We start from the raw sequence: 14,871 nt of genomic DNA, 5'->3' as shown, positions 1-14,871 counted from the left end.
TTAAAAACATATTGTTGGGAGCTGTGAAAGTGGAGTAAATCACGCTGCAGGGGGTAGATTGGGGAACCCCTATAGCTCTGTCCTGTTTTCTCATGAATCAGAGGCTCCCTAAGGGATTTTTGTTTACCTCTGTGCTGAATGAAAGAGGGAGGATGTAATTGCAGGAGGCAGAGCTGGTCCAGGACGTTATTATTGCTGCAGAAAGTCCCCTGGGGCCACTAATAGCCAGAAACAGCCCTGGCTCCAGCTGTGCACTGTCTCTGGAACGGCGCAGGAATTCCCGTCGCAGCGCCGTCGAGAGTTGCCAGCGTTTTTTGTGATGAATACAGCTGCTGGGCTACAGTTAGATGTTGCCTCTGTTCAGTGAAGTACACCTAGAAAGAAACCGGTCCTCTGTAATGCCAGAGTGTGGGGGGAAGGAGAGGCCAGTGAGTAGGAGTTATCCCTTAGTTGGGATACCTTTATCTCCTTGCTTACTACCTGGGCGAGCAAAACTGCCCGATTGCTCCTCAGCTTTACAAGGCTGCGATCCCTGAAGCCTGGAGGGAATTAGTCAGGTCCTACATGACTACCATTTCTGGTTGTGTTTTTGGAGGCTGGGAGCCGAGGTGTTTTACAAAGTGTAATAATGTTATTTTTAGACATTTGGCTTTCTTTTTGTTGCATCTGTTGATCTACAGTTCAATTACGGCAGCCCCAGCAGGAATGCATATTTCAATAATATGTTCTCTGCCACTTTCTTTGACCTGCTAAATTGAATTGTAAATGGAGCATGTCACAGCTCAGAAATCTCATTCATGGCCTTCTCTAACAAGGTGTGCAGAGAGCTATTAGCCTAGTCTTTACAATAATCAAGTAAGATGTGCAATGACTTCAGGAAGCATCTGCTTAGCTATCAAAGCCTCAGCAGCCAGAACAGCAGGAATATTTTTTTTCCTCCTTACTTCAGACCCATTGTCTGTTAGACCTAATTTCTTCCTTTTTCTTCACGTTTGTTTGTTTATTGGCAGACGCATCTCATGCAAGACCACAGTGTGTTACCTAGTAGTAGTCAATCAGCCAAAACCTTTGCAGTGTTTATGAAGTGGCCAGAATGGCTCGAATCGGTTGTGTTGACAGATGTATCCTTCCAATCAGTCCATCTCCTGCCTAGAGAGGGCTGTAGCAAGTGGAAAAAGTCCCATACCTTATGAGATTTGAAGTACTAAGCAAAGGTAGGGAGAAGAAAGTTGAGGATGAAGAGTAAAAAGCAAGACCGGGAGAATTTGTTCAAGTGGAGTTTTGCACCAGATGTTCATGGTCTTGGTTGTTAGTTGGAGAGATAATGAAGCCTTTGGACAGGTTACAAAGTGCTGTGAGAGCTGACTGATGCGCTGTGGAGCCCTGCAGACTGCTGTCTGCTCTCTCTTGGGTTCATTAGTCTTAAATCCAATGGAGGGATGAAAGCCTGATCCCTCTGCAGCCTCTTTGAGGTGAGCGAATTGAAGCCCAGGCGCCTTGATTCTGTTCCCAATGTACGTAAGGTCTGGTAGGTCAACATCTGCTAGTCAAGTATATTGATTTGCTCTCTTAAATGCTTCAAATCCTTGGAGTGCAACGTACTTTCCCTTTGTTATATCTCCCTTCAATATGACATTCGGCTACTGCATGTACTTTTGGCAGTGAAGGCTGGTTGCATCCTGGGCTGTAATAGTGACAATGCAGCCAGCAGCTTGAGGGATGTGGGTTTTCCTCTCTACTGCCACTTGAGAGACCACATCTGAGCACTCAATCTGGTTTGGGGCTCTGTGAAACCAAGGCAGGCAATAACAGACAGAAGCGAGCCCAGTGGGGCCACCAAACTGGTTGGAGTTGGAGCCTGGGTCATATGAGGAGAGGCTGAGAGCTGGGGTTGTGCAGCAGCAGAAGAGAAGTGGGGATCTTACTGCTCTCTGCAACTAAGGAGTGGCTAGAGAGATGATGATGGCTCTTGGCAAGAGGCAATGGGCACAAGCTGCATCAAGGGAAATTCCAGTTAGGCAGTAGGAAAGTTTCTCCCCATGAAGGATGGTCAAACCCTGGAGCAGGACCCAGAGGAGGGTGGGAATTTCCATCCTTGGAGACATTCAAACCTTGCTGGGACATTGCCCTGTGCAACCTGACCTGAGTTGGCCTTGTTCTGAATGGGAGTTTAGAGCAGAGCCGGCCAGAGGCCCCTTGCTGCCGCAGTTATTTTATCTTTAAATGTTTATCGGGGTCTGCATTTGATCTTTGACGATGTGATCGGAGCTAATGACCTCAAAATCGACTGGGATGGAAAACTGTTCATAACTATAGTATGCAAGTCACTGTTTTAAGGACTATGTGTTCACACACCATGAGTTATTAATGAAATTTTGTAACTTCATTGTAGGAACTGAAGTATTGTACACACTGACAAAATGCTCCAGCTGATATTTGTTGTGGTTTATCCTCAGTTCCTGGTTCTAATGGGTACAGCTGGGAGATGTAGTCATCTTTCATCTTCAGAGTTGATTTAATAACTTGCTTGAAGAAGATTTTCTTTTGTTTGTTCGAATGAGGCCCGATTGTGTAATCCGGAAATGAAGAATCATGCCATCAATTTTTCTTTTGTATTCACTGGATAAACATTAGCTTGCCTCTTTTCCGCTCTAAGCTAATACTGAAAAATGCCTGCAGGAAATTAATTGTTGAAAATGTCAAAAAATAGTGTAGTGAAGACTCATTAGTAAACTGTTCATTGAGTGAATTTAAATGACCTGAAAACACACTTGAGTAATGGTGGCGTTCCAGTTTGAGTCCAGCTCTTGTATTTGCTCTTGAGGTAGAGAGCAGTTATTATTTAGGACTATGTGACCTTGATCCTTCAACAAAACCCATTAATTTGCTAAAGGCAGTTGCCTGGGCTGGTGGATATTTAGGGACACGAGGATGGTGCGCACTGCAGGAAGATAAAATACCTTTTCTGTCTCGCTGCATTTGCAAGTTTGAGGGTCTAGTTGTGTTGGATGTCTCTGTAAATGCTGTCTGAATGTAAAGCCTTCAGCATGGAGGCTTACAGTGTCTTGCAGGAAAATGATAAATATCTTGTGGTGGGGAGATGGAGTTGAGATTCATCCGCAGGCTGCTTAGGTGCTCTGATTAATACAGCTTATCTCTTCCGAAAGCTCTGCAATTTAACTAGTAGGTGCTTTCTTCTGGGATGAAGGCTTGAATTTAAATGGAGTGATGGCAGAAGGGGTGTTTAGATGTATAGTGATGGGGCCAAGAACAGAGGAGGGATTCAGGGAGACCTCACCATAGCCTGAGGGATTCAAGGAGACCTCACCATAGCCTAAGGGAAGCCAGCGGGCATCTGGACATCTGATCTGTGTGGAGCTATGGAGGTACTAACATAACTTGTTTGAAGTTACTGCTTGCTCTAGTGGTTTTGATGCACTTCTAACACAATTGGGTAACCCTGGTTTGCTCCTGGATGATATCCTTAGAATTGTAAGCAGACCTGGCCAGGGTGTATTAAAACAGCCAAGCAGTCTAAAATAGTTGTTCTGTAGAGGTCTAGTGCTTGCAGGGCAGAACTGATGTAGGATGGCTTTTCCATCTATGGATGTGACCTGTGATGGGGAGAAGAGTGAAGCCAACAGAGCATGGACCCAGGGTTGAGTTGTGTGCAAATGAAAAGCAAATGAGATTGGTGGCTAGGGTTACAATAGCCGGCTGGCATTCCAGAGGCTGAGGTCTGTCCCTGTCACTTGTCCCTATCCTCAAGCATGTCACATCAACCCTCCAGACTTCTGCGTCTTCCCCTTTGACTTCATATTGCCCAGTTTGCAGTTCCAGTTGTTCCAGTAGCATGGCTGGCTGGCTGGAACTGGAGAAAGTTGCCCACATTTGACTTTTTTTTTTTTCTTTCTTGTGTGTGTGTTTGTATGTGTGGTCAGATGTTGCTCTTCATCTGCTTGTGCATGTCCTGACCGATGTGCTGCCAGGTTTTTGGAGGGCTCAGTCTCTCTCTGGTTTCCTCTGACCAGAAATTCCACCCTCAAGCTGAGATGCCCTTCAGCAAGAACTTGCTTTAAAATATTGTATTTCCTATAAAGGCTTCCGTTTTTCACAACTGGAATTTTTTCTGGCAAAAAAAGAAGGGGGGTGAAGACATTGTAAAAAGCTTCTTCCTGCTCTAGTTTGATTTTTCTTTACTTATTTAATTATTTTCAATGAATGAACAGGAGGTTTATTGTGTTCAGGAGACAGAGAATGGGTGGGGTCTGCCCCAAACACTGAAAGCCATGAATTCCCAGAGGCGCTTTGACTTGAACAAGAGCCCTCTTCATGTCGGATGACTGGCAATTCCAGAAACCAGTCTGTCCCTCCGATTGCTCCTTCGTTTTTAGCTGGGGAGCACAACCTATGTTGGGAGCAGGCACATCTGCCACCTTGCACGGCACGCCGTGGTCCTGGCTTGGATGGTGGTATTTGCAGAGATGCTGGAGGGAGCAGACTGAAAGTTGAGACTGTTTAGCACTCCTTGTACACAAAGTCATTGTGAAAATCCTCTCCGGTCATGAGGACTGGAGGTGGAACTTGTTTCTATTCATGTTGGTGTAAAAAGACCCGTGGGCTGGATGGTGGGGAGATATTCACGCTATCTAGTTGTAGGTGTTGAAAGTGAGAAGATGGTTTTGGAGGCTCTTTAGAGAGCCAACAAAGAGGGGGCCAATTTCCTCCAGAGAAAATTTAGATCACTTAATCGAAACCTTTGTTTGGAGCAAAACCTCTGGTTGGCTGTACATGGAGACCACAATAGCCTTACATAGGCCTACATAATAATTCTCGTCCCCGGTAGCTATAGATAAATACACTTGCTATTTTTCCAGTGTGGAAAAACTTCCTTCCACATTTTTTCAGTAGCTCATTATATTTATTACAAAGAGGCTTAATGTCTTTTGATCACAGAAGCCTCTGACCAGAGCACAGATCCTATCAGCAGGTGAAATGGAAAAATAATTTTAACTAACTTGTTAGGTTGGATTACTCTGCATGATGTTTATTATAACTTGGTGTTAATGTGGAGAAGCAAGTCAGATGTTTTTATGGGTCTGGTTTGCACTGACATTTTTCAAACGTGGGACCATAGCGCACTCAGGGTTTGGATTTGGAAAACCAACTATTTTAAGAGGAAGGTTGAAAAAATACACATTTAAAAGGAGAAAGGGGATGTCTGAACAGTTTTGGCAGAATAAACCTTGGTTCTGCTCGAAGTAGCAATGAGACAAGGAGGGAGTCTGCTCCGCCAGTAACACTTAATGACAAGTGATTTCCTGGTGCAGCCAAGAGGAATGCAGCATTGAAAGGGAACTCAGTTTATCCACTTTCCTGAAATAATGAATTTAGCAATAAAAGATTTTTTTGGTTCAAAGCCAGGGTGCAGGGAAGCGAACTGGAGTTTTTCTATTGATTTTAGTGGGCTCGTCTGATCCTTTTGCTGCCCTTCAGCCTTTGCGCTGTCACGTTGTCTTTCTGGTCAGGAGCAAATGCTACCTGTCTTTCCTGTCTTTGCTCTTCAAATGAAGGTTGGGTCTTTACGTAGTGGTCTGTGGTGAAGAGCTTTTTTCCTCTTTTTTTTTTTTTTCTTGCTCTGTGGTTTATGGTTTTTGGCTTCTCTTTGTAAATGTTAGTGATGATCTTTCTTGATTTGACACCCTCCAGGCTAAGGGAGATTTAAGTCTGAAGGGAAAAATAGCTGTTTGTTTTTTTCTTTCTTTTTTTTTTTCTTTTTCTTTTTGCATTTTTCTGTTTGAGCCTCTCTTTTGAGAGAGGTCTTCTGTTTTACTGAATATTGTTAAAAGACCAAGGCACCTGTAGAGCTGACTCGCTTGAAATGTGAATGCAGGTTTATTCTTGCTGCCTTTTAAGCCTCCTTACGCTCTTTGTGAAGGGTCTTCATGGGATTTTGTGAAAAAGAAAATTACGGTACCCCACTTGCTGCACTCATCTGACTTAAACTTTTTCCACAAAACAGTATGATGTTTCCTCTGAGTGGTCTCAGTGGTGGCTTAGTGTAAAGTTGTTAATGTTTTTCTGGCTTTTAGTCTTTTAAAGAAAATATCTTTTAATCAGGAAAAGAAATCTGCTTTGTTGCGCATCTCCTCGCTTCCAAGCAACCACAACCTCACCCCTACATTTAAGACCCTTTAGGTGAAATCTTGCTCACTGTGGTTTCAGCTGCTCTGGGAGAGCTTTGGAGACCTGCTGCCACAGAGGGTTTGATGTGAGCATCTGTGCAATCCTCACAGTTGGATGTGAATCAAGAAGGCAACTGTAAAAAAAAAAAAAAAAAAGGTCTATTTCTAGCTGTGAGCTGCCATCATTAGCTTTGCTGTATAGAGATGGGGCAAGCTCCTAGCAGCATTACAGCAGTGGCGTTTCACTTCCTTCACCGGAAAGTTTCTAGGGATGCGCAAGTTGGAAGGGACCCAACTTCGCCCACGCTGGTTGCTGGACCGTTGTTTGCTGTGAGCTAATCCGTGTAGGAATGGAGCCCTTAATCCATCCTGCACTGGCATTTCCTCTTACCCGTTCACAGTTCAAAGCAAACTTCTCTCTTTCCAGTTCATTTTGAAACTCTACGATGCTTCTGGATGCCTAGAGGATGCTGGAGGCGGGTGGGTTTGCTTTAGATGGACTCCTGCAGTTTTATCCCAAGGCCAGGAGATGTAGGCACATCTCAATGGTGCAAGTCCTGCTGCTCGTTTGGGATGAGCTGACAGAGGTCTCCAGCAACCACCGCAGCTGGAGGATGACATTTCAGGTCTAGTGTCAATTGGGGTGACTGCAGCAATTTCAGTGAAGTTAAATGTTTTTTGCTTCATCCATAGGTTGCCAGCAAATCAGCTGTCTCTAGCCTTGGCTTTAATGGAGCAGACCTTGAGCCAATGGTGTACTGTCCTTTCTGAAAACGCAGCCTTCTCCTCCAGCTGGGCGCAAGGGAGGAGCGAGGGGGGCAGCTTAGCTCATTGCACAGCATTTCAGTGACCTTTGGGAATATATGTGGTAGTAAATAAGGAATTTATTGGATCTCACAACATGTTGTACCCCTCTGTTTTGCCTGCATGCCCCAGACAAAGCTTGGGACATACATTCTGGTAGACTCAGCTTAATAATAAAAAAATATTTAAACCTTAAGAAGAGGGGCATGTGTAAATGCAATGATAGCCACTTCTGATCAATGGAGTGTCACCCTGGACAATCTTGATTTTAAGCTCTTAAAGGTTCCTTCTCTGTTCTGAGTTCAAATCACACTCTATTCAGACCCTGATGCTGTGCTTTTTAGGAAGATAATGGCCAATTTAGTGATGTAAAGGCTTGATAAAGGGTTCATCAAGTAAATTATCAAATGGGCATGGTTCTGGCCTCTCTAGAACAGCACAGCGTTGAGTTGTGTTCACCCCATAATTCAGCAGGGAATAGCTGTGGCAGCCAAACGCGTTAGCTCTGTGCGTGGCTAGTTTTGGCAGAAGATTGCTTTCTAGTGACAGCCAGGGAACGTCTCTAAAGAAACTTTTTTTCAGAAGTATGGATTTGTTGGTTGATGAATTTCTGTTTTTTCAAATGGTATCACATGAAGAGATGTCTTCCAGCATATGTCATCAGTTAGAACATAAAAATGGGTGAGAAATCTCATCACTTCTAATATAGCAAGCTTAACTAAATTGAAATAGTCCCTATAGGAGGGGTAGGTGGGAGTGTGTATTTAGATGAACTTCATAATATCTCCTACGGATCTTACAGGAAATAAAATAATCTTCCTGAGCCTCTCTGCTTTCCTGTGCCACTGGTGCCAGGTGGTAAATAATGCTGCGACCTTCATTAGGGAGCTGCAGCAAAAGAGGCTGGTGTGGACTTCAGTTAACCAAAACTAATCCCCAAATTGGAAAATCTCTTCTGTGCTCTGTGATATGAAGTTTGGGGTTGCTTTTCACAAGTTAGATTAAAACTTGTAGCACAAGAGCAGGTAAAATGTGTGATCCAACTTCACAATTGAATCACAAACTGGCTCTTTCTGTGGCAATCCATTTTAGTTTGTAGTTTGTTGTTTTTTTTTTTTGTGTGCCATCATCCCTTACTTGGGAGTTGGTTATGCTCCCACCTGACATAGGGTGGGGATTGGGGATGCAGGAAAGTGGTGGATAATGTGGACAAAAATTCTGATTTTTATTTGGTTGTTTTTAAGGATTCTGTGATTTTAGAAAATTTAAAAATCACTGAAACTGCAACTTGGTAATGTGTCTCAGTCTTCATTTATATTTGGGGCTCTTCCGATTACATATGTCGATACTCTTGGAGTAAGGAATCTTATTCCTATTGCTAGAAGTGGCCCCACTATCGACCTGAGATCACAAGCGCCGTGGTATGTGTAAGATGCCTGTTTTTGAAAGTGCTTCTGCAGTGTAAAATCTTCAACCTGTGCCTGACCCTTTAAATACTCTCACTTCATAGTAACTTCCCTTATTTTAATCAATACTCTCCCCATCCTTCTTTGGGCTGTGGCCATCTCGGTGAGTGTGGTTTGCAAAGATTTTGTCCATGTACCAGGTGGCTTTTTTGGGGTTCATTGAGCATGTTGCGCGTGTCCTCTCTGGCCATTTAGCTGGAGGAAAAAGGTGACTCTTCATTTATTGCCTTCCTTTAAAATTAAATGATGGTATAATGAGGTTAATACTGTGTTGTACCATTCTGCAATATATTATGGCTACATCTGCATTAGCAAGTAGTATGGCCCAAGAGAAGAAGTTTGTGGAAGGAGATAGTGGGTGCTGAGATCCTGATGTCCGTGGTAGAAGCATTTTGGAGGTGGTGGTGTAGTCACTTAGGACTAGCTCTAATCTAGTCCTGTGGACTGAGTGCCTGTTGGTGGTTGAGGTGCATTGGGTTCACTCCTGGAGCACATCTTCTGGTTTAGCATCATCCAAAGCCCTTTAGTGATGTGAACCAGAACACAGAAAGCAGGACAAAAGGGTGAGCTACTTCCAAAATGTGTCCTGATAGGAATGAAGGTGCTAATACAGGTGTGCTTGGTCACGTTCGTTTGCAGGACAATACTGAGTGCTGTGAGCTGCATCTGGTTAAGCTTAGTGTGAGTAATTGGTAACTAGTGAGCATGTCCATCCTATTCCCGTGGGAAGAGGGAGAAACCGAATGGGAACGGTGGCGAAGGGAAGGTTTTCTAGAAAAACTGCCAAAAACGTCAGTGCTGACATCCTTATAAAATGTCAAGGAGCTGAAAGTGGACGTTTTTTCAAGCACCTTCAGACTTTCTAGTGGTTCTGCCTGAGTTTCTGTAGGTGAAGTGGCACCATTTCCTCCACCTACTTGTGGCTATGATTGAGTGATCAGGATGATGTGATTGTAAGGCTTTATTTTTGGAAGCAGAGGCTTGAAGCTGTTGCACGTTGCAGATTTTGCCTTGCTTTAAAGCATGTGGGAGCTTGCAAAGTAGGGGCCTCTAAAGCTCTTCTGATGATGGGCTGTGGGAGGGAGGTTGTACAGGACCCGGGCTAAATCCAATATATTGTGCACATAGGTCAGATTCACGTAGGTTCGGATTCTGGTTTAGTTTGTGCCGATAGCTTCAGTGGTGCTGGGAAGATGATCTCTGGTTCTTCTGAAAGCCCACCCAGAACTGTGCTTGAACTCACTGAAGTATGTCAACCCTTGAAGGATTTGACTGGGTTTTCACAAAATCAGCCAGGCAAATATATCTGGCAAGTGCATCATCAAGGACAGAGCAAAAATAGCTCTTGGAGAGCTTGACACAAGCTATGCTACTTGCATGAAAATGAGGGGGTAAAAAAAATAATATATATATGAAAAAAAAAATAGCCCAAACATATTCTGAAATGTTTTCCTTGGTTTGTTTATCAAATCAGTGTCATCCAGTGCATGAATACTGGCCAAGCTTATTCCATAATGACCTTTAAAGAGCTGGAGGATTTTATTTTTTTTTGGTAGCAATGTTGGTCCTCAACATTTGAGATACTTTAAACCTCACTTCCCTCACAAAAAACAAGTCCAGTCAACCGATTCAGCAGTGTTGCTGATAGGTACAAGGAGGTGTTTAGACTCAGTTGGAGAGGGAAGAAAAACCAGCAAATAAGGAAAGTGAAATTTGAAAGCTTGGAGATCTGCAGACTGGAAGGCATCCACGAGAAAATAGTCATAGTCTGGTGAAAGGGTTAGCAATAGCTTTCACCCTGGGGACTTTTGGTGAGATGGAGTGAAGGTGGGAGTGGGTTTTGGTTTTGTTGTTTATACAGTCCAGATATTGCATGGATGCATTTTAATCTGAAACTCCTTGGTTGGAAAGGGTTGGGTTGGCTGTGCAGCAGAGATCGGTGTGGAGGAGGTTTGTCGTGGAGAGATGTTGCCGCCTTGCTGCTGCTTTTGGGACTGGGGAAGACTGGTGTTGGTTATGGAGCTGATGTAGATGCTATGGCTGGCATCCTGGTACTAAAGGTGGTGTGTTTTGGGGGAAAAACTCCCATTCCAGCCTCAGTGCTTTCCCTTCAGGAGCTCATGTGTGCATGTAGGTGCAGATCTGTGCATGGGGTGGGGAGATGATCGTCTCTAAGATCATGGCAGAGCAGTTTGGCCATGTGGTTTTGAATGTGCTCAGTAGGTGTACTGTAGAAGTCCCTTTGTACCCCTTTCTGGTTCCTTTTGCCCCATTTATCTGGAACACAAAGTCCCATGTGAGAATTAAGCACCTGATGCTCCTGAAGTTTGATTGAAGTTGGATAAAAAACTTGAGCTGAATTGAAGAAAAGTTTTAACCATAACCCCTGTCCAAGAATTGGGAATTTCTAACAGAAAACATCATTTTTGGCGCAGCAAAATTTAAATAATTCCAATCCTGTTTATTGCTTGCTTTTTCTTTTGGCACTTTTTATGAGATGGAGCGTACAAGGAAGAGCTGTATCACAAGATTGGTATCCAGGGTGATGCATGATGAAACATAATCAATACACAGTTAAGTAAATAGCTTCAGCCCTTAAGATGGAAAGGGAAGACAAAGAATAATAGTGTTTCTTATATCACCAAAACAGTGTTTATATTGGTTACGTTGTTTTGCATAAATGAAAAGCCATGAGACAGCTCACTAGACAAAAGGGCATTTTCAAAAAGATTAATGGTGTGCTCAGGGTCTAGAAGGAAATTATAGTAGTAGAGTTGCTCATACACTTTTTCAATTTTCATCCCTTCTTGCTCACTCTGGGAAGAGAGGATTCATTTGAATATTTTCCATAATGAATTTATTTCAGTGTTTTGTTCTGAATAGACTGGATGCTTAGTTGAAACAGAAACATATGTGGATGATTTAATGCCTGCAGAGTAAAACCAACAAGGAGCACATGGAAATGATGCTGGTTAGGGACAGTTTTCTTGCAACACTGTTCTCTTCATGGATGTCCTTGTGGTTTAGGATTTTACCCATGCTGTTGGAGCGGGGCACTGAACAGATGTTTTGGGAATTTTTTTATTATTCTTTTTTTGTGTGGAGGGTGGAGTATTAATTGAAATATTCACCAAAACTGAATGTTGGTGCAAATATCTTTCATCCGATGCTGGTGTGGTCTCTCCTCCTGCCGTATTATTTGTAAAATACTTACATATGTGGTGGTGGTGGGAATAAATGTTGTGGGATGGGCGGTTTGGCTCTGCAGGATCTGAGTGCCCTGGGTGAAGGAGTAAGGGTTCATATGTCTGTGTAGTAGCACCATCCCTAACCTGCTGCATAGTCTTTGCCATGTGATAACTACTCAGTCATTTAGGCTGAACCCATGAGAGAGTAAGACGCCAAGTTGCATCTCTCACATGTGAATGGAAAAGTTAAACAATTGTCTCAGAAAAACACAAACAAACAAAAAAAAACCAAACGAAAAACCTGAACCAAATAGAAAACCCAGCTCTGTATCCAGAAATGCTCCCTCATTCCACATGCCCTGGGAGCTGGAGAAAATGCTGTCCCAACCCTATGTAAGATGGATCTAAATAAATGACCCGTCTGCCCAGAGCTGGAGACCAGGATTACATCTCCCACCTCCTCCAGGGGAGAAAGGTCTGAAATCTGCCTTTGGAAATGCCTAGTTACTGCATCTAATCTCAACAGCTTCTTGATGAGATGTGGGAAAGGATGGGGTGCTGGCCCTGAAATGGGATAGTATTAATGCCAACTTCTCTCTCCATCCACAGTGGGAGCGCCTCTGGTTCCTCATCCTCACCTCGTCCTTCTTCCTGACCCTGGTCTGGTTTTACTTCTGGTGGGAAGTTCACAATGACTACAATGAAATCAACTGGTGAGTAGAGGGGCAAACCCTTAACAAATTTGGCTGCCATCATACGTCCCTAAGAGCTGTTTGATGCTGGGTTGGATGCATTTGGGTCCTCCAGATGGGTTTGTTAACGACAATAAAGGAAAAGCAAGGTGGGAAGTGAGACTGGAGGAGAGCTGCTTCTGCCTGTGTTCACCGATAGATGTCATGTGTCCTCACATCTCCATGGCTGTAACAGAGCTTGGGGTAGGTGTGCTGCTTGGTGAACAGCATGCGAAAAGAAAGATGGTGCTGAAATCATGTAGAAGCTTTTTGGTTGTTTTTTTGATTGTTTGTTTCTATGGTTTTGGAAGTGGCTGAGCAATTTGGCTGCAACTTTCCACAAAATGTAAATGACAAAAATTCAGCCTGAAGCAGACACGGGTGTGGAAAATTTTGCAAGGCTGGAAGGAGCTGAAAACAAGATTTCCAGTGGGATGTGCTGGGGAGTTTAGGGTGTTGCCAGCTCCCCTCAGTGCTGGAAATTATTCTCCCTTTTACTATCTCAGCAGCATCTTAAAACATTTTGACAGTAACTTGGGCTCTCTTCTAACCAAACTGCTTTGACATCATTTTCTTGTCAAAGATAATATGTAAACTGTATTTTAAAACGCAGTGGGTAGTTGATCCCTTAAATCACCTGCTTTAGATACTGAAGTTGTGTGAGGGAGAGTGTTTACTAACTTAATGACGTGAGATGTCTCCTCCCAGGAGTGTGGTTTTTCTCTTTGCTCAGACACACACTCTGAGAACTGAAACCATTGCTCTTGATTATTTATAATACTGGCATGAAAAAAAAAAAAAAACCAAACCCCAACTTATTTTTTTAAAAGCGTATTTTGGAACTCCTCTTTCTTTCATTTTTATACCTTCAGTAAAGGATGTGAACGCTCCTAGTCCTGCTCCAGCGCAAAGCCAAATCTGTCTTAGCTCAAAGTTGAGAAAGAGCTAAAAACCAACCACGCAGAGATGAAGCAAAGCCCTGGGAACGCTGTGAACAGGCATTGCAGCCACAGTGCTGCAAAGTTTTGGGTTCCCAAATATTGGTGCAGGAATAGGAGGAGATGTTTAGGTCTGCTCCGGATGCAAGAGGTATTTGAAATTTAAAATGACCCCAGATGTCACCTGCAGACCAAAGCCCCTTCCCCTGTCATGCAACCCAGTGTGCACAGAGTGCTAGAAGCACTTCAGGATTGACAGCCCTGGAAAAGGAAGCCCTCTTGTGCACAACAGTCATGGAAGAGGCTCTCTGGATGCAAAATAGCAGGGCTACATCTGTTCAAGCGTTGCCATTCAGCGCTGAAAATGGGTCAGTGCTTTGTACGTGCTGTAACCCCAGTTAGATCCCTTGCTCCACACACTGGCACCAGAGGTTGAGGAGAACAGCAGGGTTTCTGAAAAACAGCCTGAAGTGCTGCGGAAAGGCTGGGAGGGAGGATGATAACATGGGGCGAGGTTTTAATTACAGCCACGCCGGTTCCAGACAGAGAGGAAACAATTTCCACTGGGTCCGTTCAGACTGAGCCTGGCCCTCTTCCCTCCCAGCGCAGATGTGTGGGCTCCGATAAAACAGAACAGTTTTCAGCCAGATGGGTGTAAAGGAAATGAAAGCATCGTTTTGGTCCCAACAGGGCTGTGAGGCTGTTGCTGATGAGATACAGTGGGGTCCTGGCTCTTAGAACCCCCATCTTTGCAGTTCCTCAGTGGCTGTAACTTCTGGGCCGTATTTGTGGACAAGATTTCTTTGATACTTGTCCTTGTTACTGTCCTCTCAGCTCTACTGATTTATTTGCAAGCCATGACGTCTCTCAGACTAGAGGAAGGGCTCTTTGGGGCAAACACCATCTCTGCACAGGACCTAGCACACCGAGCTACTGGCAGGGGCTCCCTGGAGGAGCTGGGACAAAGAATTGCTGTCACACTGGTGTGATGAGCTGCTGAGGTCGTTCCTGCCCTCCGAAGCTCATCCTTGTGAGCTCTCCTTCCTCACGTCACATGCAGGTGACTACACTGAACTTCTTCAATTTGTCCCACCACAGCAAGTGAATAAAGACTGGAGGCATCTGTCCAACCAGCCCCTCAGAGGAGGACGATTGCCAGCAATAGACCAGGTTGACTGAAGTCTTGAAACCCCAAGGATGACAACTTCCCCCCTCTCTGGGACTTGTTCCAGCACTGCACCACCCTCTGTGAGGGGATTTTTCCAAGCCAGATCTCTAAGGGCCATTTCCCCTCATGACAGTGTCTGTCACTTAGAGTTTGATTTCATCATCTTCATAACAGTCTGTCAGCACAGGCAGCAATTAGATCATCTCATTGCTGCTTCTTTGTAAGACTAAACAAGCTCAGCTTCCTCAAGCTTTCCTAGTAAGCTGTATTTACTGGGTGCCTCGCCATCTTGATTGGGTAGTTCTTCACTGGACCCCCTATGCATCCTCTTTGAACTGGGAGGCCCAAACCAGGACATTGTGGCGCTGGTGCCACCTCACCAGTGCTGAGC

General features: G+C 44.1%; 1 protein-coding gene across 7 annotated transcripts in view; it reads left to right on the top strand.

The window, feature by feature from the left end:
* Positions 1-14,871, top strand: part of GDPD5 (glycerophosphodiester phosphodiesterase domain containing 5) — a 171,041-nt gene that overhangs the window by 111,464 nt on the left and 44,706 nt on the right. For all 7 annotated transcript variants that reach the window (XM_075742605.1, XM_075742602.1, XM_075742604.1 and 4 more), the window contains one exon: positions 12,253-12,356. In XM_075742605.1, the coding sequence (XP_075598720.1) occupies positions 12,253-12,356 (104 nt within the window). The remainder of the gene's footprint in view (positions 1-12,252; positions 12,357-14,871) is intronic.

Source organism: Balearica regulorum, chromosome 1 (genome assembly GCF_011004875.1).
Source record: "Balearica regulorum gibbericeps isolate bBalReg1 chromosome 1, bBalReg1.pri, whole genome shotgun sequence".
Lineage (NCBI taxonomy): Eukaryota > Metazoa > Chordata > Aves > Gruiformes > Gruidae > Balearica > Balearica regulorum.
This window is presented reverse-complemented; position numbering and strand designations above follow the sequence as displayed.